At 39.0% G+C, this 24726-nt stretch overlaps 1 protein-coding gene and 1 pseudogene across 2 annotated transcripts; both read right to left on the bottom strand.

Moving 5' to 3' along the window:
• Positions 1 to 13208: 13208 nt before the first annotated feature.
• On the bottom strand, positions 13209 to 15376 carry LOC148692529 (uncharacterized; annotated as a pseudogene).
• A 4578-nt stretch (positions 15377 to 19954) lies between these two features.
• On the bottom strand, positions 19955 to 24650 carry LOC137744986 (uncharacterized). 2 transcript variants are annotated; one of them, XM_068484824.2, is made up of 12 exons: positions 24085 to 24650; positions 23878 to 23980; positions 23689 to 23764; positions 23375 to 23471; positions 23132 to 23234; positions 22882 to 23015; positions 22316 to 22493; positions 21749 to 21903; positions 21336 to 21545; positions 20663 to 21010; positions 20412 to 20538; positions 19955 to 20318 (listed from the first exon to the last, which is right to left on the bottom strand). In XM_068484824.2, the coding sequence occupies exons 1-12, from the start codon at positions 24226 to 24228 to the stop codon at positions 20167 to 20169; spliced, it is 1827 nt and encodes a 608-aa protein (XP_068340925.2). In that variant the 5' UTR covers positions 24229 to 24650; the 3' UTR covers positions 19955 to 20166. The 2 variants fall into 2 exon arrangements, with proteins under 2 accessions (XP_068340925.2, XP_088537623.1); XM_088681497.1 differs by having other exon boundaries at positions 23655 to 23764; positions 24085 to 24615.
• Between the last annotated feature and the right edge of the window lie 76 nt (positions 24651 to 24726).

Here is a 24726-nt window from a genome sequence, read left to right as displayed (position 1 = left end):
AACACCAAAGCGAGGCACATCTTTTCTATTGGGGAATAGTTCAACTCAGCGCCGGTGAGAGTTTAACTGAGGTAGTAAAGTGCTCCTTCTTTTTGGGATTCATTCTCTTGCGCCAAGAGTGCTCCGATTGAACTTTCATGAGCAGCAATATACAATATGAGCGGTTTCCCGGGCACAGGTGCCCCCAGGACAGGTGGACTTGACAAATATTTTTTTATGTTTTCGAAAGCATTATGGCATGCTTTGTCCCATACGAATGGAACATCTTTCTTCATAAGGCGACTAAACGGTTGACAACGCCCTGCGAGGTTGGAGATGAAGCGTCTGATGAAAGCTAGTCGTCCTTGTAGACTTTTCAGCTCGTGCAGGTTTCTTGGCTCGGGCATGCTTTGAATGGCCTTGATCTTTGATTGGTCTACTTCAATACGACGGTGCTTGACGATGAAGCCGAGGAATTTTCCAGAGGTGACGCCAAACGCACACTTTAACGGGTTCATCTTGAGGTTGTATTTTCGCAGCCTTTCGAACACTATTCGCAGATCGTTCAAGTGGTCTGATCTTTTCTTCGTCTTAACCACCACATCATCTACGTAACATTCTACGTTTTTGTGTAGCATGTCATTGAAGATTTTCTGCATTGCGCGTTGATACGTAGCTCCAGCGTTTTTTAGACCAAAGGCCATCACCTTGTAGCAATAGATACCTTTTGGAGTACGAAAGGCTGTTAGTTCCTCGTCTTCGAGGGCCATGCGAATTTGATTGTACCCAGAAGAGCCATCCATGAATGATAATGCTTCATGGCCAGTGGTTGCATCCACCATGATTTCAATGATTGGCAAGGGGAAGTCATCCTTTGGGCAAGCATCGTTGAGGTCCCGGAAGTCTACGCAAACACGTATTTGTCCTGATTTCTTAAGGACAATGACGATGTTGGAGATCCACTTGGGGTATTGCACTTCTCGAATAAAGCCTGCTTCGATTAGCTTGTCGATCTCGACCTCGATTTGTGGGATAAGCTCAGATCGATAGCGTCTTTGAGTTTGCTTTATCGGTCGTGTTCCAGGCCTGACCGCAAGATGATGAACAACGATGATAGGGTCCAGGCCGGGCATTTCTTTGTAGGTCCAGGCAAAGACGTCCTTGTACTCTAACAACAGCTGATAATACTCCTCTATCTCATCTGTACTTAATAATGCACTTACGAAGATAGGCTTTGGTTCCTTGCTTGTACCTAAGTTGAGTTCCTTGAGATCATCGACTGTGGCTTGCCCCCCATCTTCGAGCTGTGGTGGTGCAGCAGTGACATCTTCCTCGGGGATTTCGTCTTCTTTACTTTCTTGAACCGTGATGTGGAAAACATCTTGGACCTCCTCTTCAGTGTTGTTTTCTCGAGCTTGTTGGCATAAGGATTGTCTGGTGTGGATGATAGTACGCCTTCTTACTTTCAGTGGTCCCTTTGTGTCGACCTTTAGGATTGCTTGGCGCTTCATCCTTGAAGGAATCAAGCTTCGAACGTCGTCTTTTTCTCCTAACCCATCGAGTTTTTCTTCCTTTGGTGTTGTCTTCCTCTTTCCAAAAGGCTTCTCATTATCTTCAAATCTTTCTGAAGCTGATCGTCGTAGAGGAGAGATAACTGTGTTGCTTTGTTTCTTAAGCTTTAACAACCTTTCAAAAACAGAGCTTTGGGATGTTGGCGCGTTAAGCCTCTTGAAGACAGAGGTTCGGTCTTGACCACCAATGCGATTAAGCACTGAAGTTCTGGAGCTTGAATGGCTCATCCTATCGAAGACCGACGTCCGAGGGGAGGGTTTAGGCTCTTCTTGGTCCTGTTCAATGCTCACGCTGACGTATTGAGTGCTAGTGTTTTTTCGCTTTGTTTGAAATCATCACAAGTGCATTTGGTGTGAAGCCAAGTCCGGCTTTGTTGTTGTCAACTCCGCAACCATGCTCCTTCAACTTCTTTTGAGTTTTGGTGAGGTTACGTTCTTCGTCATTGACAGTGTTTGAAACCTTCTTTCCAGCCACCGCAGAAGAAGCGAAGTCGTACCCGGCCTTTGACATGAGTTTGTAGGCGTTAGGGTCGAAACCTTCCTCGGTCCTCTTGGTTGGAAGAAAGCTTGATTCCACCTTCTTTGGTAGAGCTTTTATGAAGCCTTGTGGTAGTCTTGCGACCTTAGCACCCCCTAGCTATGTCAAAGGCAAAACTGCATTTGTCTTGAGCAACTTCACATTATCCGTGTGCCACTGTGTGTCGGCTTTTCTTGTTCCAGTTTCGAATGGAGATTGACCATTCTTTCTTCTTGACATCGGGATATACCGAAATATGGGTGCGTTTGGTCCTTCTGACAGCATCCTACTCCCTTTGGTTGTTGCAGGTTTAGCAAACTCGTCATCGTCTTTGCTTGAAGATGGCACAGTCTGCTCTTTTTGCTTTTTAGGCATGACTTGCCACTCCTGCTTTTTAGGTGTTGTTTTGCCCGTGGATTTGATATCTTCCGAAAGGGCTTCGGGTACCATGTTTTCATCCATGTAGAACTTGGCGTCTGCAAAGTGTGATTCGGCTTCGGTGAATGGCTTGGTGTCACCTTGGATCACCTTCACTCCTTCTTGGTAAAATTTTAGGCATTGGTGAAGGGTGGACGACACTACCCCATTTGCGTGGATCCAAGGTCTTCCTAAGAGCAAGCTGTAGGAAGTTCTTGCATCAATCACGTGGAATATCGTGCTTGATTTAAGCTCACCAATGGTCATCTCTACTCGGATCATGCCCATTGCCCTTTGTCCTCCTTGGTTAAAACCCTGGATCAGCAGACGGCTCAGGGATAGTTCATTCACCTTGATGCCGATTATGGTCATTGTTGATTTTGGCATGATGTTTATGGCCGACCCACCATCCACAAGCATGCGGTTGACTTTGTATTCCCTTATGTACCCGGAGACGAAGAGATGACGGTTGTGAGGCTTTGATCCCAACAGTAGGTCTTCGTCAGTAAAGTTAATTACGTCATGGGTGGCACAACATGTGGCACATTCATGTGGCTGAAGCTTCGAGCCTTCATCGTTACTTTCTTGCACTTCGTGGTCGCTGGGACCTGCCAAGACTGCTGCTAGTGCTCTTCGCATCTTTTTTGGCAATGGTAGCGCTTCCTCGATGCTAAAGTGTGTTGGCAGACCTTCTTCAGGTGTGAGGGTCTTTTCTACCTCAGTGGTAGACCTGGCATTCGTGTCGTGTTTCTCGTTTTCGTGTTATACCCGATAGCTTAACGGGTCGTGTCGTGTAATACCCGTTAAAGTAAACGGGTAATATGACCCGACCCGAAATCAACCCGTTAATATTTTCAGGTAATATGACCCGACCCGTTACCCGTTAAGAAAAATATATTTTAAATCAATAAAAATGAAAATGAAAAACATAATTTGACCCAAAAAAATGTAAAACATAATACTAAATCAGTATATGCGTACTAAATTTCGGAGTTGACCCCTTAATGAAAGTTGTAAAGCTTTTTATTACGAGTGATTACATTTTTCACACTTCTACAATAATTATTATTAATGTTATTAATTTTTCACTAAAATAAATAACATTGTTCATGAGATTTGGAGGGTTTTAAAAATCTAAACGACCATGTAACCTTGCCAATGGAACTCAAAGCTTACATGTTATTCCTTTTACAAAATCCTCAATTTTCATAGATCATCATGACATAAGATTTTGTGGTATATATCCACTTCTGTAAGTATTTTAAATTGACTATCAAATTAGTTCATTGTATTCATATAGGATCAAGGAGTTTAGCTGTAAAAAAATCATCAAAATCAGAGTTAAAATAACCGTTAAATCGTGATTTTTCGTTTATAACCGTCGAAACATTTTGTCTCGTTACTTGATCTCTGAATGTTTGTTTTTTGCAATTTCTGGCGTATGCGATCTCGAAGCATATATAAACACGTTTGATGGTTGGATCATTGAAATTAGTTTCATATGATGCGTATCCCATCAAAACGATACATTAACTAACACTTAGAGTTTATTTATATTTTCATTAAGTATAACATAAGATTTTGTGGTATCCACTAATGTAAATATTTTAAATTGAAGATCGAATTCATTCATTGTATTCATATAGGGTCAAGGAGTGTAGCTATAAAAAATCATCAAAATCGGAGTTAAAATAACCGTTAAATCGTGATTTTTCATTTATAACCGTCAAAAAGTTTTGTCTCATTACTTGATCTCTGAATGTTTGTTTTTTGCAATTTTTGGCGTATGCGATCTCGAAGCATATATAAATAAGTTTGACGGTTGGATCGTTGAAATTAGTTTTGTAGGATGCGTATCCCATCAAAACGATAAATTCACTAACATTTAAGAGTTTATTTATACTTTCATCAAGTATAACATAAGATTTTGTGGTATCCACTAGTGTAAATATTTCAAATTGAAGATCGAATTCATTCATTGTATTCATATAGGGTTAAGAAGTGTAGCTGTAAAAAATCATCAAAATCGAAGTTAAAATAACAGTTAAATCATGATTTTTCGTTTATAACCGTTGAAAAGTTTTGTCTCATTACTTGATCTCTGAATGTTTGTTTTTTGCAATTTTTGGCGTATGCGATCTCGAAGCATATATAAACAAGTTTGACGGTTGGATCGTTGAAATTAGTTTCGTAGGATGCGTATCCCATCAAAACAATAGATTCACTAACACTTAAGAGTTTATTTATACTTTCATCAAGTATAACATAAGATTTTGTGGTATCCACTAGTGTAAATATTTTAAATTGAAGATCGAATTCATTCATTGTATTCATATAGAGTCAAGGAGTGTAGCTATAAAAAATCATCAAAATCGGAGTTAAAATAACCATTAAATCGTGATTTTTCATTTATAACCGTCGAAAAGTTTTGTCTCATTACTTAATCTCTGAATGTTTGTTTTTTTCAATTTTTGGTGTATGCGATCTTGAAGCATATATAAACAAGTTTGACGGTTGGATCGTTGACATTAGTTTCGTAGGAAGCGTATCCCATCAAAACGATAGATTCACTAACACTTGAGAGTTTATTTATATTTTCATCAAGTAATAAGATTTTGAGGTATCCACTAGTGTAAATATTTTAAATTGAAGATCGAATTCATTCATTGTATTCATATAGGGTCAAGGAGTGTAGCTGTAAAAAATCATCAAAATTAGAGTTAACATAACCGTTAAATCATGATTTTTCATTTATAACCGTTGAAAAGTTTTGTCTCGTTACTTGATCTCTAAATGTTTGTTTTTTGTAATTTTTGGCGTATGCGATCTCGAAGCATATATAAACAAGTTTGACGGTTAGATCGTTGAAATTAGTTTCGTAGGATGCGTATCTCATCAAAACGATAGATTCACTAACACTTACGAGTTTATTTATACTTTCATTAAGTATAACATAAGATTTTGTGGTGTCCACTAGTATAAATATTTTAAATTGAAGATCGAATTCATTCATTGTATTCATACAGGGTCAAGGAGTGTAGCTGTAAAAAATCATCAAAATCAGAGTTAAAATAACCGTTAAATCGTGATTTTTCGTTTATAACCGTCAAAATTTTTTGTCTCGTTACTTGATCTCTGAATGTTTGTTTTTTGCAATTTTTGGTGTATGCGATATCGAAGCATATATAAACAAGTTTGATGGTTGGATCGTTGAAATTAGTTTTGTAAGATGCGTATCCCATCAAAATGATAAATTCACTAACACTAGAGAGTTTATTTATACTTTTATCAAGTATAACATAAGATTTTGTGGTATCCACCAATGTAAATATTTTAAATTGAAGATCGAATTCATTCATTATATTCATATAGGGTCAAAGAGTATAGCTGTAAAAAATCATCAAAATCAGAGTTAAAACAACCGTTAAATCGTGATTTTTCGTTTATAACCATTGAAAAGTTTTGTCTCGTTTCTTGATCGCTGAATATTTTTTTTTTGCAAATTTTGGCGTATGCGATCTCGAAGCATATATAAACAAGTTTGACGGTTGGATCATTGAAATTTGTTTCATAGGATGCGTATCCCATCAAAACGATACATTAACTAACACTTAGAGTTTCTTTGGGTTAAATATTAGGCGGGAAATGGATGGATATAGGCTGCAAAATTTTCCAAACATTAGGCGGGAAATGGATGAAACTCTTGAAATATTAGGCGGGAAATTAATTATTATAATTTTTTTATGTGTTTGGTATTTTTATATTACTTGATATTTTTATTTTTAATGTGTTTTATGATTTTTAATCTCAATCTTTGCCTATAATATACTATAAAAATAAATAAATAAATAAAACTTAAAATTTAAAGTTTATATAGAATAATAATTAATAAACAATATATACATATTCATTATATCTATTGCATTTTATAGTAAGTTTTTTTTTTAGTAGTTTAAAAAATTAAAATCATCAAAATAACATTTTTCTTATCGTGTCGAAACAGGTTACCCACGTGTCACTCTCGTGTAAACCTGTTAAGGATCCGTTATTAACGGGTTATTATCGTGTGACCCGATAATGACCCAATTAATTATCGTGTTGACCCGAAACCCGTTATTTTCGTGTCGTTTACGTGTCGTGTTAACGGGTCATGTAAGAAATTGCCAGGTCTACTCAGTGGCGATAGCTTTGCCTTTTGAGGGCTCTTCTATTTCTACTTCAACCATGTGACAGGCCACGGTAGTGCACTGTTGGAAAAAGTCATTTGAGAAGTACTCACGCAAGGAAACGGGAATGCGTGGCTCCTGCTCCATAGGTTCCTCAGCATATGTTGTTTTATCATGCTTTATGTTTCTTTTAGGCTTCGCATTGTTGCGGCCATGGTGATTTCTTCTTTGTTCCACATTTGGCTGTATGACTCGTGGTCTTGGTCTCCTTGTCTTTTTGTAGGTTACCAATATCCATCCTTCTTCATTATCAGCATGTGCATCTTGGTCGCTTCCCTCCAGTGATGGTTGTGTAAGAGGTGCCATGCAGCTTGAGCATTCACATGAATGGTCAGGTGTCGCTTGTAGTGGTATGCGTTGCGGCCGTGTCCTCAAGGTCGAGCTCAATTTGCCCTTGTTGTGCTAGCTTCATGATGAGTTCTTTAAGAACGAAGCACTTGCCAACAGGATGGCTCACAATACGATGGTACTTGCAGTACCTAGGATCGTTTGTGCGATTCATTTCTTTAGGACGCTTGCATTCGGGTAGCTCAATCACCTTTTTTTCCAGCAAGTCATCTAACATGGCAGCCATGTCAGAGTTAGGAAAAGGGTAAGTTTTCTGTTCCAACTCTCTCAAGGTGCTCTTGTATCTGTCTTGGGTGTGAGAAGGCTCATTTGTCTTTATCTCCTTTGCTTTCTTCTTGGAGGAGATCTTGATAGGCGCTGAGGAGGTCTTGATGGGGGTAGTGTTGACGGTGAAAGCTTCCTTAGCGGGCTTCTTCCCGGTCTTGTCTACATTTGGGGCGAATACTTTATCCTTGTTGAAGTTAGTAATCGGCTCCTTTTTCCCGTGATTAGCGATACTTAACTCCATGTCGTGGGAACGAGTTGCTAGCTCTTCGAATGTTCTTGGTTTTATGCCTTGGAGGATGTAATGTAACCCCCAGTGCATGCCTTGAACGCACATCTCAATGGCAGAGGTTTCAGAAAGCCGATCTTTGCAATCTAGAATTAAGGAGCGCCATCTATTGATGTAGTCGACGACAAGTTCATCTTTCCACTGTTTCGTACTGGTCAGCTCTAGCATGCTTACAGTACGGCGAGTGCTGTAAAAGCGGTTGAGGAATTCCCTTTCTAGCTGGTCCCAACTCTTAATAGACTCGGGTTCGAGGTCGGTGTACCAGTCAAAAGCATTACTTTTCAGCGAACGTACGAATTGTTTGACGAGGTAGTCCCCCTCTGTCCCAGCATTGTTGCAAGTTTCAATGAAATGGGCGACATGTTGCTTCGGGTTGCCTTTTCCATCGAACTGCATAAATTTTGGGGGTTGATAACCCCTTGGCATCTTCAAAGCATCGATCTTCTTGGAATAAGGCTTTGAGTACAGTACGGAGTCATGTGAGCTTCCTTCGTACTGTGTCTTGATAGTGCTTGCAATCATCTCATGTAGCTGTTGGATAGAGAGAGATCCCATGAACGCCATTGCTTGGTCTATCTTCAGCTTCTCTTCGACTTTCTCCGATGGAGGCTCCTCTTCTTCGTCGACTTCTTTCTTTACTAGGCCAATATTTAGGTCGACTTTCACGTCGGGCAGCGCATCTAGTTGGCTGACAAGTGCGGCAATCTGTAAGTCCTTCTCTTCCACAGTCCGTGTAAGCTTTGCGATTGCTTCATTCATCTGAGCTAGCTGCTCCTCGATTGAAGTTGCTCCAGTGGTCATGACTTGCATGGTTGTACTACCGCTCGAATCAGCGTCGGAGAGTAGGGACTCTGAGTATTTCCTCGGGCTCTCTCCTCTTGACGCCCTTAGCGAGGCTAGGGTGATCACAGGCTCGTGCCTCAGGTGCTCTTGTTCCTTTGACAGAGTTAATGCAGGGGCGGAAGCTGCGGTAAAAAGAGCTTTTGCCTTACTTCGGGTTGTGATGCCCAAAATATCACCACTTGCGGCGATGATGTTCTTATTCTTCGCTTTGATTGCGGGAACAGCTTGATCTTTTCTTGATGCCATTTGCGTTTTTCAATGATTTGAGGATAGAGATGAGAGGTAGAGATGTCCCACTGGGCGTGCCAAGTTTGTAAACACGAAAAATTCCTGAAACAAGAAACAAGAATAAGTGTACAAAATATATTAATGATTTTTAGGGTTACAATCTCTTTGTAATTGGATCATCTGATTCTATCTTCGTAGGGTGTAGGTTTGTGGATGAGTTGTTGATCCAAAGGGTTGTCGGGGCTTGATCTAGGGATGAACAGTTGATGAATGGATCTTCAAGGGGCGGTGGGCTTGATCTTGAAGAATGGGTGTATAGGTTTGTTGAGATTGTTGATCCAAAGGGCCGTTGGGGCTTGATCTTAGGATGAACGGATGATGAATGATGAACACTTTCTTCAAGGGGCCGTCGGGGCTTGATCTTGAGTCGGTGGAAGTTCTTCAAAGGCCGTTGGGGCTTGACCTTGAAGGAGGATTTGACGAAGAACGAAGAGTGTTTTCTTGATCCTTCGGGATTTTCTTGAGAGCTTTAGAGTTTCAAGGGTTCAAGGTTTTGGTGTCGGTTTCTAAAATTCCTTCCTTCTTTTTGACTTGATGGAGAAGGTTATTTATAGGCCAAGAGAGTGAATCACCACCATCCATTTTTTTTGGTGAAATGAGTGGAGTTGGTAAGTGAAGTAAATGTGTAATGTAGGTGAAATGAATGTGTGATGTAAGTGAAATGAATGTGTGATGTAAGTGAAATGAATAAATGTTGTAATTTTAATACATTGGTTAACATTTATTTCACTGAAATTTCGGTGTCTACAACAACACAACTCTTTATCTTGCTTTGCAATGCATAAGTACATGTCATGTTCACATAGATATCAATACTCACATTTTCTTTAACAAGCTTGTAAGCTTTAACATAAATCAAATTGATTAGTGACAAGAGTAGTATAATGATAATATTAATAACAAAATAATAATCTTTAATATAGATGATAAGCAATATGTTATCATTTCCTCATTTATTTTATTGTCTCAATTTCATTTCCTCCCTCTTGTTCTCTTTCTTCCTTCACCACTTCCCCTTCCTCTTCTTTAATATAGCTGAAATTCTACATATATAATAGGAGTTGGATTGCTGAAAAACTTCCATGAAAGGGAGAGAAAGAAACTAGAGATGCTGGCCATGCAAAGAGGTTGGCAGAGAAGGCTACCTCAACCGAACATCAGCTGTTAGAACTGGGGTACAAGTGAGCACATAAATTGGATTGTCGTGGTTTTTGGATATGTTACAGAGGAGATGATAAGAAACAACTTTTGTGAAGGAAGTGTTGTGATCGGAACTCTAAAAAATGAGGTTTTGGTGCTCATAACATGGCTGTCTAGTTTTCTGCGGGATTAGAGACATGAGTTGGTATTTCAAATATATTGGACGATCGCACCGTTGGATTTTTCTGAAATTTTGCTATATTATGGTAGAGAGACAGACGAACAACTCTCATGAAGAAAGTACTATGATATAATCTATGAATGATGGTGTTTTAGTCTGATAAATAGGCTGGACGAATTTCTAGTTTTTGGATATCTTTCTTTTGATAGATGAAAATGATAGTGAGTTTGATGGAGATTTTTGTTGGGTAAGGTTTCATGTATTTTTTTGGGATTTGTCTCACCCTTTTTGTACATCATTCTCAAGGGAAAATAAATGGAGATTTTTGATAGTTTGGTGGAAGTGCTTCTCATGGAAATGATCTCAAAATGTAAAAGCATAAACAACACAAGATTTAAGTGGTTCGCCAAATCGACTACATCCACCGGGGTTTGCTTTCATTGTCTTTCACTATATATGAGGGATTTACAAATACAATGAAAGATGGCTTAAAGCCTTAACAATATGTAAAAGAAGGGTAATTGGATAATATGAAAGGGAGGATGGCTTTTTATTGGAGTTGTTCTTTTTCTTCTTCATTTTTTTTTTTATTTTTTATTCTTCTTCCTCTCTCTTCTCTCCATGTCTTCTGTTGGTTCTTTGCTCTTTCCTTTATAAAGATTGCATGACATCTTCCTCTCCAAAGAATCTCCACAAGTGTGCCAATAGAAACAAAGCAAGTGTTGTGCCAATCATTAGACATTAAATGTGTTCCAATAGAAACACACCAATTGTTAACCTAATCATCACCATAAAATGTGTTCCAATAATAAGGCAACAAATGTTGTCCTAATCCTTAGCAATGAAATGTGGTCCCATAGAAAAACAACAAATGTGAAGCTAATTATGAACTAATGAATAATATGCAAGATGTTCCTTGCATCAAAGGCCACGTGAAATGTTCTAACCACAATAAGTTGTCATCTTCCTTTATTTAGAGTGGTGAATATCGTGCAAAGTGGACAAAAGCTCAAAAGCCACGATCAAAGTCTAAGGAATATGAATCCCACCTCTCCAATTTTGGAGGGATGAATCATCACCAAACATTTAACTCTTAGATTCCTAATGAATACAAACTTGCCAACTCACCCTTAAGTAGACTTCCACCTTCACATTTAGAGTGGTGAGTAATCACCAAATCATTAACTCCTAATGTTACAAACTTTCCATCTCATCCTTATGTAGACTTCCACCTCTTATTTGGTAAAAATATCAAGCCAAACTCATCATAATCTCCTTCTCCAATTCAAACTAAAAATATCTCTAATTACTTATGAACATGAAATAATACTAGCCAATTTTTTGAAATAATTTGTAGCAAAAAGGATTTTACATTGAGACTATTTTACATATTGAAAGTAGGTTCTTGCATAAAATAAATCTAATAAAATCATTACGTAAAAATAATTACCCACATACACACACACACACACACACACACACACACACACACACACACACACACACACACACACATATAACCCTTTTTTTTTAATACGGGGTATTACAAGATCTTATCTCGTTCAAGTAACCTTTGCTCCACAATCTCAACTCTTGCAATACCCATTTGATAAGGGATTGCATGGGGTGTGGGGTTTCCATAAACTAGCATAAATTGAGTGTATTTGGAGGAGGTGTGATAAGAAGTATTGAAGCACCATTCAGCCCAAGAGAGCCATTGAACCCACTTCTTTGGTTGACCTCCCACAATGCATCTGAGATAGGTTTCCAGGCAGCTATTCATCACCTCAGTCTAGCCATCACTTTATGGGCGATACCCTGAGCTCATGCATAGCTTGGAGTTTTACAATTTAAATAGCTCCTTCCAAAATGCACTAATGAAAATGAGGTCTTTATCACTGAAAATAGAGTTAGGCATCCCATGCAACTTGAATATATGATCCACAAATAGTTGTGCTACTTTAGTGGCAGTGTAGGGGGTGTGACAAGGGTACAAAATGGGCATATTTTGATAGCCTGTCAACCACCACTAAGATCACAGTTTTCCCCTTACAATTAGGCAAGCCTACTATAAAGTCCATGCTAATGTCAGCCCATAACCTATGAGGAATAGGTAATGGCTGCAACAATCCAGGGGGTGAGATAGTTTCAAGTTTGTTTCGTTGAAAAGATTGACACTCAACAACAAACTTCTTGATGTCATTTTGCATTCTCTGCCAATAGAAACGCTTCTTAATCCTCTGGTAAGTTTTTAAGACCCTTTGGTGCCTAGATATTGGAGTTGAATAATGCTCCTCAATGATCTTAGTTCTCCAATCAAAGGAAGGATTTAAAACCACTCCTTGTTTGTTGCATAAGGACCAATTGTCCATAAAATACTTGCTCAATGTTGAACCCCCAAAACCATCTTGGATAGCTTGAGTCACTTCCTTCTTTTTCTTAGCAATCCACTCATCTTGCTCATTACTCCTTTTGAGCTCATCCATCCATCCAAAATATGGATATGAGATGGCAATGCATTCCATGTTCATGTCATCAACAGGAATAGGGAATTCATGTAGTTGAGTTGTCCCTTGAACTCTAGAGAACGCATCAGCAACCATATTTTAAGGACCTTGCTTGTATTGGATTTCATAGTCATACCCAACAATTTTGACACCTATTTCTGTTAATAGGGTATTTGCCCTCTAGTTTAGGAAATATTTGAAACCGTTATGATCAGTCTTGATAATAAAGTGTTTTCCCTGAAGATTGTTCTACTACTTCTTCACAGCATGTACTATAACAATCAACTCTCTCTTATAGGTGGAAAGAGCTTGATTTCTAGGGCCTAGGGATTGGCTGGTGAAAGCTATAGGTCTCCCTGATTGATGTAACACATCACCAATACCATATCCAGATGCATCACATTCTAACTCAAAAGTCTTAGAAAAATCTGGGAGAGCAAGAACTTGTGGTGAAACCATAATAGACTTGAGTTGTTCAAAAGCCAATGTAGCCTCTGAATCCCACTTAAACCCATATTCCTTATGAGCTTGTACAAGGATTAACATATTTTACCATAACCTGGCCCAAATTTCCTATAGTAGCCAGTGAGTCCCAAAAACACTTTTAATTCCTTCACATTCCTGGGAATATGCCATTCCTAAATGGTTTGCAACTTGGAAGGATCAGCAGCTACACCATCATGAGATACAACATGCCCGAAATACTCCACAGAAGCTTGTCCAAATGAACATTTAGATTTCTTGAGATAAAGCTGGTTATCTCTGAGAATTCCCAATACAAGCTGCAAATGAATCAAGTGGTCTTTCCAAGTCTTCTTATATATCAGAATATCATCAAAGAAAACTAGTATATGTTTTTTGAGATATGGCTTGAACAAATCATTCATTAGGCTTTGAAAAGTGGCTGATGCATTGATAAGACCAAAAGGCATCACAAGGAACTCATAATGCCCTTCATAAGTTCTAAAAGTTTTTTTTTTTCCACATCTTCTGGTTTCATCAAGATCTGGTGATATCCAAACCTTAAATCCAACTTGGAAAAGTATTGCGCCCCATGCAATTCATCTATGAGGTCATCTATCAAGGGAATGAGATACTTGTCCTTGATAGTGAGTGAATTGAGCTCCTTATCGTCAATGCACATCATCCATGTGCCTTCCTTCTTTTTCACTAATAAGACAATGAATGAGAAGGGTCTATGGCTCTGTTTAATGAATTCTACATCAAGCAATTCCTAAACTGCCTTTTCAATTCCACTTTTCTGCAATGAACCATAATGATATAGCCTAATGTTGGGTGGTTTAGCTCTATGTATTAGTGGAATGTGATGATCATGTACCTTGTGGGGAGGTAACTTAGTGGGCAAGGCAAAAACCTCATCAAATTCTCCAAGCAAACTCTAAAGTTCTTGAAGCTATTCTCCACTTAATTCGTAAGCCTCAACTTTCCTCCCTTCCATGAAGTAAAGAAACATACCTAAATTGGAGTTAAAGATCTCCTTATCTAGGCACCGCAATGTCACTTCTTGAATGGTAGGCTTAGGGGTGACCTTGTAGGATAATTTGTAAGTGTGGTGATCTTTAGTGAACTCCATCGTGAGTAGTTAGAAATCCCACTACACAGGACTCCTTTTGGATAGCCACTACACTCCTAAGACTATATTAGACCCCCTAGTGGTAGAGAATACAGATCCACATTGCAATTATACCCTCCCAATGTAAGATCAACATGTTTACAACATCCTGAACTGCTAACCTTACCCCCATATGCTATCATCACTTCAAAAGACTTAATAAGGAAAGCTTGATATCCCCATTGTTGGAAAAGCTTGGAATCAATGAAATTATGTGTGCTGCCAGAATCCAAGAGGATTTTAACACATTGTTTATTGATTTGCCCTTCTACTTTTATGGTTTTGGAGGATTGCCTTCCATTAGTGCCATAAAATGCACAAGCACTAACTTCATGTTGTGCAATTCTGAGGGTATTTCCTGATGTTCCACCTCCAATTCATCAGATTCCAACACATCTGACATAAAGAGTTGTTTCAACCCACATTTATGTCCCTTTGACCATTTGCAAAACTAGCATTTTCCCCTTTCTCGTTTCCTTCAAATTTCATCAAGAGACAATTTATTAATAGCTAAGTTACCCTGGCGAGGTATAATGTGAGTCAGAGGAGTAGCATATGTAGTGTGAGATTTCACTGTGGGAGAAGGTTTAGTATGGGTAGGTTTAAACTTAGAGATTTTTGCATTATGCACAGTTACCGGCTTCAAAAGTTTAACATCATATTTCAATTCCTTCTTTAAACCCCTTATGAAACAGCTTTTAAGAAGGATCGAACCAATGTCAAGAGAGCAATTAGCCAAACGGCGAAATTCAGTGACATACTCACGGAGGGTGTCAGTTTGCCTGAGCTTGAAAAGGGCCTCAGCACTATCGTCAAATTCAGAAGGTCCAAACTCTCGATACAGAGCTTGAGAAAATTCCTGCTAGTTTAGTGTAGTATGGAGGCAGTCCATCTATCGGAACCATTGTTGCACCTCCCCCTCCAGATGGAAGGAAGCTGTCAACACTCACTGAAGATGAGAAATATTGTAGAAGTTGAAGAACTGTTCTTCTTTGTAAATCTAGGTTAATAGATCTTCCTACTCAATGAATCTAGGAAAATCAATCCGCTGCTACCATGGAGGATGAGGATTAGGGCCTCCATCAGCCCAGATCTAAGTTCAATGTGGGTTACCCGGATCAGTATCTTGGTGAAAATGAGGTTCAGTGAAAGGCGAAGCAGAAGAACCTTCATCGTCTCCCTTAAGTTGGAGCTCAAGACGAAATTGCTCTAAGTACACCAAAAGGTGTGCTTGGAGTTAGCCAGGGAGCTTAGCATCGAACGCATTGTTCATAGCTTCAACGATCAGAATAGGTAGGAAGCAAATAAAGTTTCCAAAGCAGAAACCTGAGCATCCATGGTGGTTTGGTGAAGGGCATACACTGCAAGGAAAACCAAAATCGGATAGGTGATACCAATGTTAGAATCGCAATCCTTAGCTGGAATTCAACCTAAACTAAGCAGCTATGGCGGCAATGCAAATGGAGAAGAAGTTGAGACTGGAATATTCTTTCAATTTGTTCAAATCTAACCGTTACAATGAGTGTGGAGAGAGAGATATACCACTAGCTAGCAATTCAGTGTGTGATTGCCAGCTATTTGAATTAACTCCCTACAACACTTGGCCTATTACAATCAACCCAAAGATCCCAGATCATTACAATTCAACCCCCAAATCTCTTACAATTTAACCCTTTAACTATAGCTAATTATTATTCTTGTGATCGAAGTAATCACAGATATGCAATTCATAACAGCAGTCTTTCTAGTCGTCTTTTTTTATAATCCATAATTCAGAGATGCAATTTGTAAGTAATGAAGCATTTCCCCAGGTCTGCAGTGAAAAGGAATTTTCCTCACATAGCCATCTGAGAAATATTCTAGTCTCCATTTTTCGCTAACTTTAGGTTCAAATCCTTCAAGGCAATGACAATGAAAATACATCCACTTGTTGCAAATACTAAAAGCACCACACAACTCATCGGCCTCACACTAGTATGATGGTCCAACAAAAATCCAAGTCATTCCCCTAAAGCCTTAGTCCCAGGCATAAAACTTGAGCTAACAATTGATTTCAAGTGTGGCTCTTGACACACCCCGACCCCGATATCCCCAAATATTAGGATAGGCACGTGTTGGCCAACACCCGAGGGTGACGAAGATACATATGCGGAAGTGCCAATGCGGAAATGTGTTCAGAGCATACAACTAATCAAGAATAATGTGAAAGAATTATTATAAAAAAAGTTACGAACAAGGAATGGGTCCTACACTGAGAATACTCGAAGATACCTATGCGAAAGTGCCCTAACGCCGAGTTCGTATGCCTCAATTCTAACTCCTGAAGGGGGCACAAAACAAAGGGTGAGTGGACCATAATTTATACTAATACTAATAATAATAAAACCGATTTCTTTCTGAGCATACTAACCTCCTATTTTGAAAACATAAATAATGCTACATAGTAGGTTTTCTGAAAACCCTAATGTGCCATGAAAACATTCGTAGGTAATAAAACCATATCTAAAAGTGGTATCAAAAATCGTCCAAAGGCAAATCCGAGAAAGCTCGTAAACCCAAAATAATAAAGTACTCAACTAGGGGTATCACAGTCGCCCGAAGGCATAACTATCACCCAAAGGTGAAGCTATACGATATTGGGGTACGCCAGTGAAGAAATATGATAGGTCCTATCACCCGAAGGTGAAGCTGTACAACTCTGGGTGTGTAAGTACTCAACTAGGGGTATCACAGTCGCCCGAAGGCATAACTATCACCCAAAGGTGAAGCTATACGATATTGGGGTACGCCAGTGAAGAAATATGATAGGTCCTATCACCCGAAGGTGAAGCTGTACAACTCTGGGTTACGCCATACACACACACACACACACAGACACACACATATACATAACACACCGACACTAGCCGTGGCTAGTGATGTTGTCCAACACTGGTTTCACCAGTAAAGCTAGGAGTATGTCATAAATATCCTCAACTGTGTCCTATGGCCATAGACGTCTACATACTCGTGTTGTGTATTTGTCATATGATAACACACTAGATAAGCACAGAAAACGTAATTCAAAATCTCATATCAAATCACCAGAGCTCAAAACCTCAAAGCATCAATTCATAAACCATAATAAATCATATTCATAAATCCGTAATATATCATACGCGTAAATCCAATAATTCATAACGTTTGGTAAAACGTAATTCGATAAATCATAAATAATGCATAAAACTTAAAAGGGTAAATTACACTTTCATACCTCAAGTTTAGGGTCTATTTCAATTCTTTACAACATCTTTAAAACATTTCACTTCAACCTTAAGTACTATTTTATTTCAAAATAATACCTCCGTTACATTTTTCATCCATTGATCTGTTAAATGCTAACGTGGATGCCACATATATGTCACGTGGCTGCCAAATGTCTGCTATGTGGCAAATAAAATATTTTTTAATTTTTTTTTTAAAACCTGAATTTTCTCAAAAAAAAAAAAAAAAATTGAAACCAGTGCCTTCCCGCGCCTCCCCCCCCCAACGACCCTAACCCAGAACCCAAAAACATGCATGAAGAAGAAGAAGAATAAGGAGGAAAAAAAAAAAAAAAGCCCTAGTTCGTCCCACCCGGGCCACCCCTTTCTCCCATCCCCCATCACCCACAAAAATTCCACCCGAGATTAGGTGGATCTACCACAAAACCAGTCCAAAAATAATCTCAAACTCAAAGTATTTTCAAAACCCACACATACTGAAAATCACGAGATCCTAACCCGAGGGGGGCGGCGAAGGGGGCAGGTCGTGCGGTGCCCCCAGGTGGGGGGGGGGGGGGAAGAACTGGCTTTGGGGTTTTTTTTTCCTTCTTCTTCTTCCTCCCTCTTCTTCTTATTCTTCCTGCTACTACTGCAGGTTTTTTTTTCTTCTTCTTCTTTCTGCTGCTGCAGGTTTTTTGGGTTTTGGGTTAGGATAGGGATGTGGATCGTTGTGGGGTGGGGATAGTGGGTTTCTTTTTTCTTTTTTCTTTTTTTTTTGTGAAAATTCAGGTTTTTATAAAAAAAAAAATTAATTATTTTTATTTGCCACGTGGCAGACATTTGGCAGCCATGTCAGCATTTAACAGATCAATAGATGGAAAATGTAACGGAGGTATTATTTTGAAATAAAAGAGTACTTAAGGTATGAAAGTGAAATGTTTTGAAGATGTTGTAAGGAATTGAAATAGACTCCAAACCTGAGGTATGAAAGTGTAATTTACCCAACTTAAAATCATGAAATCATTATTTTCGTGAATGTAAGCCTTGTATTTTATACAAACATGCAATTTAAGAAGGGATCCACTCACAGATATTCCACTACCAGGAGCCGCTCAAACTAGGGAGGACGGGGTTAATTCCAACCGACGCACCTAACCACAAATAGAGACCATTGAATAAAACTCTACTAAAAGAATCGAATTGGGAAAACAGACAGCGGATTCAAATTTTGGCACATCGAAAAACCTAAGGAGGGACCTCGAGTTCCACCACGCGCTACCATGAGGTGGCAGCCCGGGTCATCACGCGCCACCCCACGATTTCTGGAAATTTTCCAGATTCATTGTCCTACTTCAAAAGCTCACTCCAAGCTCGATACAAGCCCAAATTGAGTGATTCAAATCCCAAAATGTAGTTAGGAATGTGGAGAAGAGGTTCAACCCTCAGGAGGCCCAATGGAGATCGGCGTTGGCCAGAAAAATGGCTGGAAAGTGTCCAAACGATCACGGATTTGAAATTCCAGATTTTGCACAGTGACTTCCCTTGTGTTTTCTGAGTCCTACACCACCCAAAAACTAACTAATTGTGAACCTAGACATGATCTACAATGATGGGGACCAATTTCGAGGCTTACCTTGGCCAGAAATGACGAGAATTCGCCGGAGAAAAGTATTGCACAGTGACCACTACTATGCAGCCGAAAAATGAGGGAAGAAAGGGACCTCCGTGTCTGAGATTTGTGTCTAGGGGTCAGAGATGGTAGTGGTGGTGGGTGGTTTGAATGTATGTGGGTAAATGTCCCAACGTCTGCTTGTTTGGTAAAACTACAAGTTCGTTCTTTTTCCAACACAACTTTCAAAATAAGCAGATGTTGGGACATTTACCAAACAGCTTAGCAAGCCAAAACTTCTTTAAAATGCAGAAGCAACCCCATAAAATCAGGGCCAAACGAGTAATAAATATATTTTTTGCAGTCTCTCTAAAGTCGATGCTGTATGTTTTGCAGGAAGGTTCTTTGTCCAAAGTTCATATTCTCTTCCTCATCATAGTTCAAGTCCAACGCAAATACTCACTTGCCTTGGAGGAGATTCAGTTAATAATATGCTTTAAAAGCCAATCATAAGATAATGTTTTACCTACATTTAGTATATTTTGGAAAATCTCACATAGAGGTCCTTGTTATCTTTTTCTACTCATGTTTACACATGCACGTAAGAGAGGTGTGAAAATTTTGTGTCCACTTAGAGGACCATGTCATCCATACGCCCACTCACACAATTAAGCGAGACTGCCTTTGTATTGGGAACCACACTAGCCCGATTTCACCAATCTCAATGTAGGCTGTTTACTTGGTTGTGTGGGCCTACGAATGGCATCCCCCTCAAAGTAGACACAAGAATTTCAACGACAGCATCATCTATGAGTACATTGATTCTAGCTACCAATCCCAATGAAAAGAATATACGAGAACAAATTAAATTATTGCAACTGCACTTGAAGATCAACAGTATATAACAAGCATAGATAGATTATTGATAGATTATAAATCTTTGGTACGGTACATGAAATCCGCATTCAGATTACATAAAACATATAATTTGCCTCGTTATCAAACAAGCATGTTTACAAAAACTTCACCGCGAGAAAACCTAGTTATATGATTGAAACAACAGATTCAGAACTAAGGTCCTGAGATGGAAGCACCAAGGGAAAAAATCGTTATCAATGCCTGAAGTGCCTAACGTTTGTGAAAAGAAGTGAAACTCCATACTTGTTACAGCAGTCTATGGCATCCCCATCTCTAATGCTCCCACCAGGTTCAGCAATTACACTAACTCCGCTTTCGCAGGCTTCTTCCACTGCATCTTTCCATGCTGCATCCATAAGAAATTGGTCGCATTAAGCTTCCTCTTGCACTCCACTCTTAAATAACATAACCAAAAGTTAATGCATGAGATAGTAATTACCGAATGGGAAGAAGGCATCGCTGGCCAAAGCTGCACCCTTGACCTCTTCTCCAGCTTTCTTCAAGGCTATTCGTAAACTCTCCAGGCGGTTAGGCTGCCCACTCCCCATGCCCAGCATGCAGTTATTCTGCTAATAGTCAAGGATCACATATTTGTCAGAAGTACCATCCAATTCACACAAAGCGGCATACCAACAATATAATAAATGTGAACCAGGCGAGATTTTGAAAGGTGAAGCAGAGAAAGACGACCTTTGCTATTACAATTGCATTGCTTTTGACATGCTTGACGCACAACCATGCGAACTCTGCATCAGCAAGCTCACTTTTTTGTGGAGCCTTCTCGGAAACAGCTTTAAACTGTATATCCTGGGGGGTCAAATCATCCGAGTCTTGGGCTAACCACCCACCACCAACCTGTCTAAGTGAAAGCTTTCCCTTCTCATTTTTTCTTGCCTCAAGGATCCTTAGAGTCTTTGATTTTCCGCAAAGGATTTCAAGCCCTTTCTTTGTGTACTTGGGTGCAACCACAATCTCATAAAACATCCGGGTTTCGCCATCTGTCGGGCTTCTAAACTCTCGAATTTCCTTAGCAAGAGCCTAGAAACACAGACAAAAAAGGACTTAGGAAACAGAGCAAACCACAAAACGCGTAAACATATTACAAAGTTAAACTTCTCAGGGCTAGTATCAATTGGTATTCAAGTTGTCCAATGTGCACACGCAGAATTATCACTGAAAAGAAAGTGGCTCAGCTAGCCATTCAAGTCACCGCTCAACTGGTAAAAAAATTTCTTTTCAGAAAAAAAATAGTTTCAAATAAAAGAATAGCAATTTAGTGATGGACAGTTTTAAAAGGTGCAAAGTAAACTGGATCCCATCTCATATATAAATTCGAGGTCAGACCCTTAAAACTCCAACTAACCTCATCAATCTCTATGTTGAACGCTACAATGCCACCAAATGCACTCACGGGATCTGCTTTGACAGCAAGCCTGTATGCTTCAAGAATATCATCACGTGAAGCTACACCACAGGGATTTGTATGCTTTACGACTACACAGGTAGGACTTTGAAACTCTGACACACAATTCCAAGCTGCATCTGCATCTAGATAGTTATTATATGACATTTCCTGCATGCAGAAACTAAAAGATTTAAAGAGGATGAGATCTGATTAATTTGTAAACATTCAAAAGAGGGCCCAGTTATGATATAAAGGTTTCCTCACCAACATAAATGCCACTAACGATTCAGAAAAATAAGGATGCATGGTCATCCCTATCAATTCTTTACTTTAAGTGGAATCCAATAGCTAAAGGAAGATGTCTATCTTACCTTCCCATGGTGTTGGATAGCAGTTGCAATACCACCAGCATTCACCTCAGAAAGACTCTTGTCAACATAGAATGCAGCCTTCTGATGAGGATTTTCACCATAACGAAGGGGACTTTTGAGCAACATAGGCACCGTTAAGCTCTGAGGGAATTTATCTTCCAAAAAAAAAAGAGTTTGTCAATCTATGCATCCCATCACAAAAGAGACACAAGAAAATTAACTTAAGTCAATTTTCCTAGAAACTACTATCTCCATCCTGTGGTAATTCCTCGCGCTATATCATGAACATCAAAAACGTGATTGAAGATATTATTGCAATCTACTTGATAAATCTCTGTCTTCTCTCTTCAAGGTCATTAGCTAACTCCTAATTCATTTTTTATGAATATCAAATTGTTGATTCAATAGATTGCAACCATTTCGCATGTTTGATTCTAATATCTTCTTAGATATTAAATGCACAACATAAAAAGTCAAGCTAGAGTCTAGAATGTATAGTTCACTGTTAATCCTTGCCTTATCAAAGCAAATTTATAACTAAAAGCAACATCATGAAAGACGTAGTACCTTCAGAAGTCTGCTTCCAAAGCCATTCAGAAACTGCAGAATCATAAGAAGCAACATGTTGGAAAGCCTTCCATGCAAGCTTCCTTCGGAATTGTTGATCATCCTTGTCTCCCTTAAGAAACTCTAGAAGTGCGGGATAGTCTTCTGAATCAACCACCACCAAGACATCTTTGTGATTCTGTTTGACAAACATATTTAACTTGGAACATCAGATAAAGATACTGAAACAAAATCAGGTACGACTTGTGATGTAAGGATTGTGTTAGAGAAAGCGTATTATGAGCAATACATTGAACAATAGCTACGTTAAACAACTATATCAATGTGTATCAGGATAGCACCAAGGATGCAGTACGGAGTTCATATCTGGACATCTACCAAATGAGATTCACTTTGATGACTAAAAAACGACAAGTTCGATGAAATTTTTTTTTTTGTCAGGATGAAAATATTTTATTCATGACAATGATTCTGAAAAACTCAATGCACTGGAAAACCTATCATGAATTATGATCTATAAAATTATTGAACAACAATATGCTAGAACTTCCATTCAGATAAACAACCTTTGCAGCCGCTCTTATCATGGCAGGACCACCAATATCTATATTCTCAATTCCATCTTCAAACTCTATTCCTCTTGTTGAAGTAACTTTCTCGTAAAAGGGGTACAAATTCACCACAACTACATCAAATGTACCTGAACAAACATTGTGTAGAAAAATTATTAAAGTTCTATCTTATTCCACACATACAGAGCATGAGAGAGAGAGAGAGTCGTGCAGGCATGGTAAAAGAGTTTGCAGCAGAACTCACCAATTCCGTGCTTACTGAGAGCTTCCATGTGATGCTTTTGGTCTCTTCTAGCAAGGATACCCCCATGCACATTGGGGTGTAAAGTTTTTACACGACCATCAAGCTGCAACACAAAATCTCAGTGATGTTTTAATTCACATAATAGAGTTAATATCCCCAATATCAGATATTTCACAATGCGGGTTGCCAAGCAAGCAAAGTCTCTCTCGTGCCATTTCCAAACAAGAACAATAACAGGCTTACCATCTCCGGGAAACAAGTAAGTTGTTCCACCTTAGTGACGGGCAGGCCAGCACTTTCTAAAGCAGATGCCGTTCCTCCAGTCGAAACAATTTTATATCTACAGTTTTAGAAAACAACCGTCATCAAAAACATATCACACTCACCATTTAAGGTAAAAAATAAGCGTTTAATATATCCTACTTGAATAATGCAATTGAAAATATAATTTGAAGCTGCGTAACAGGTAAAAGACAACGATCTATAAAAAGAGCTCCTTAATACAAAATGTTGGAGACATTACGAAGCAATCGTCCTTAGAAGAACTGCGAAATTACCCCAAGTTCTGAAGGCCATTCCCTAAGATAGCAAGATCCTTCTTGTCTGACAATGATATCAGAGCCTGCCTATTACCTGAAACTCACACAATGTCTCTCTCTTGAATTATATTTCTAATGGATATATTGCATAATTATTTTTTAAAAGCACAAAAATTAAATTATCAAACAAACACAAAAGGAGCATACCAGAAAGGGTTGAGGGAGGGTTACTGACTGAAAGGGTCTCCTCAGTCACCGCCATGGCTTTAATTGTTCTGCAACTTGAGTGCAAGTTCCTCGCTGAGCAACACTGTATACACCAACAAGCACACATATATGATATATAGATATATATATATATATATATATATATATATGAATAATAATATGACAAGAAATAGAGAAAGTACATACCGTGAAAGAAGGGGAGGAATTGGTTCTTATTTGGGCGTTGGAGGATAGCAGGAGAAGACTGGTGGTGTTTGGAATAAGACAAGAATTTGTGGTGGTGGAGTTAGGTGGCGTTGCGGCGGCCGGAGAGGCAGTCAGACCGAGCATCTCTCTTACTGTAAGAGTGAGAGACTGTAAAAGAGAGAGAGAGAGGACCGTGGCCTCATAAAATGCTTTGCTTGTTCGTTCGCAAATTTAGGAGAGCCCAAGTGACTAATCTGATTCTTGTTGTCTTCTTCTTGCCGAACTAGTTTGCGAGAACCCCCCCCCCTCTTCAAACTGTAGATCCGCTCATTGAAAAGCACATCAGATTGCGGATTCGCTCATTTCCTTCTCCTTCTCCCTGAAAAGCTTTGAGAAAATTGAAAGAAATCGATAAGCGTTGAGGGAAAAAAATAAGGATTGAAAAGCGAGGGGATATGGGTTTTATAAGAGAAGACGATAACTATTTGGATGGAGACGAATTAGGGTTTGTTATGACGATGAATCTGGGGTGGATGAATATTAAAAGAGAGATAAATAAAAGCCCTAAAGAGAGAGATTATAAATAAAAAATTATAACTAAAATTATAATATCGCATCTTTTTTAATCGTTTAACATGATCG

The sequence above is a fragment of the Pyrus communis genome, chromosome 12, assembly GCF_041283825.1.
Source record: "Pyrus communis isolate YQ-2024b chromosome 12, ASM4128382v1, whole genome shotgun sequence".
NCBI lineage: Eukaryota > Viridiplantae > Streptophyta > Magnoliopsida > Rosales > Rosaceae > Pyrus > Pyrus communis.
The sequence above is the reverse complement of the archived record's forward strand: the minus strand, read 5'-3'. Positions and strand labels throughout refer to the sequence as shown.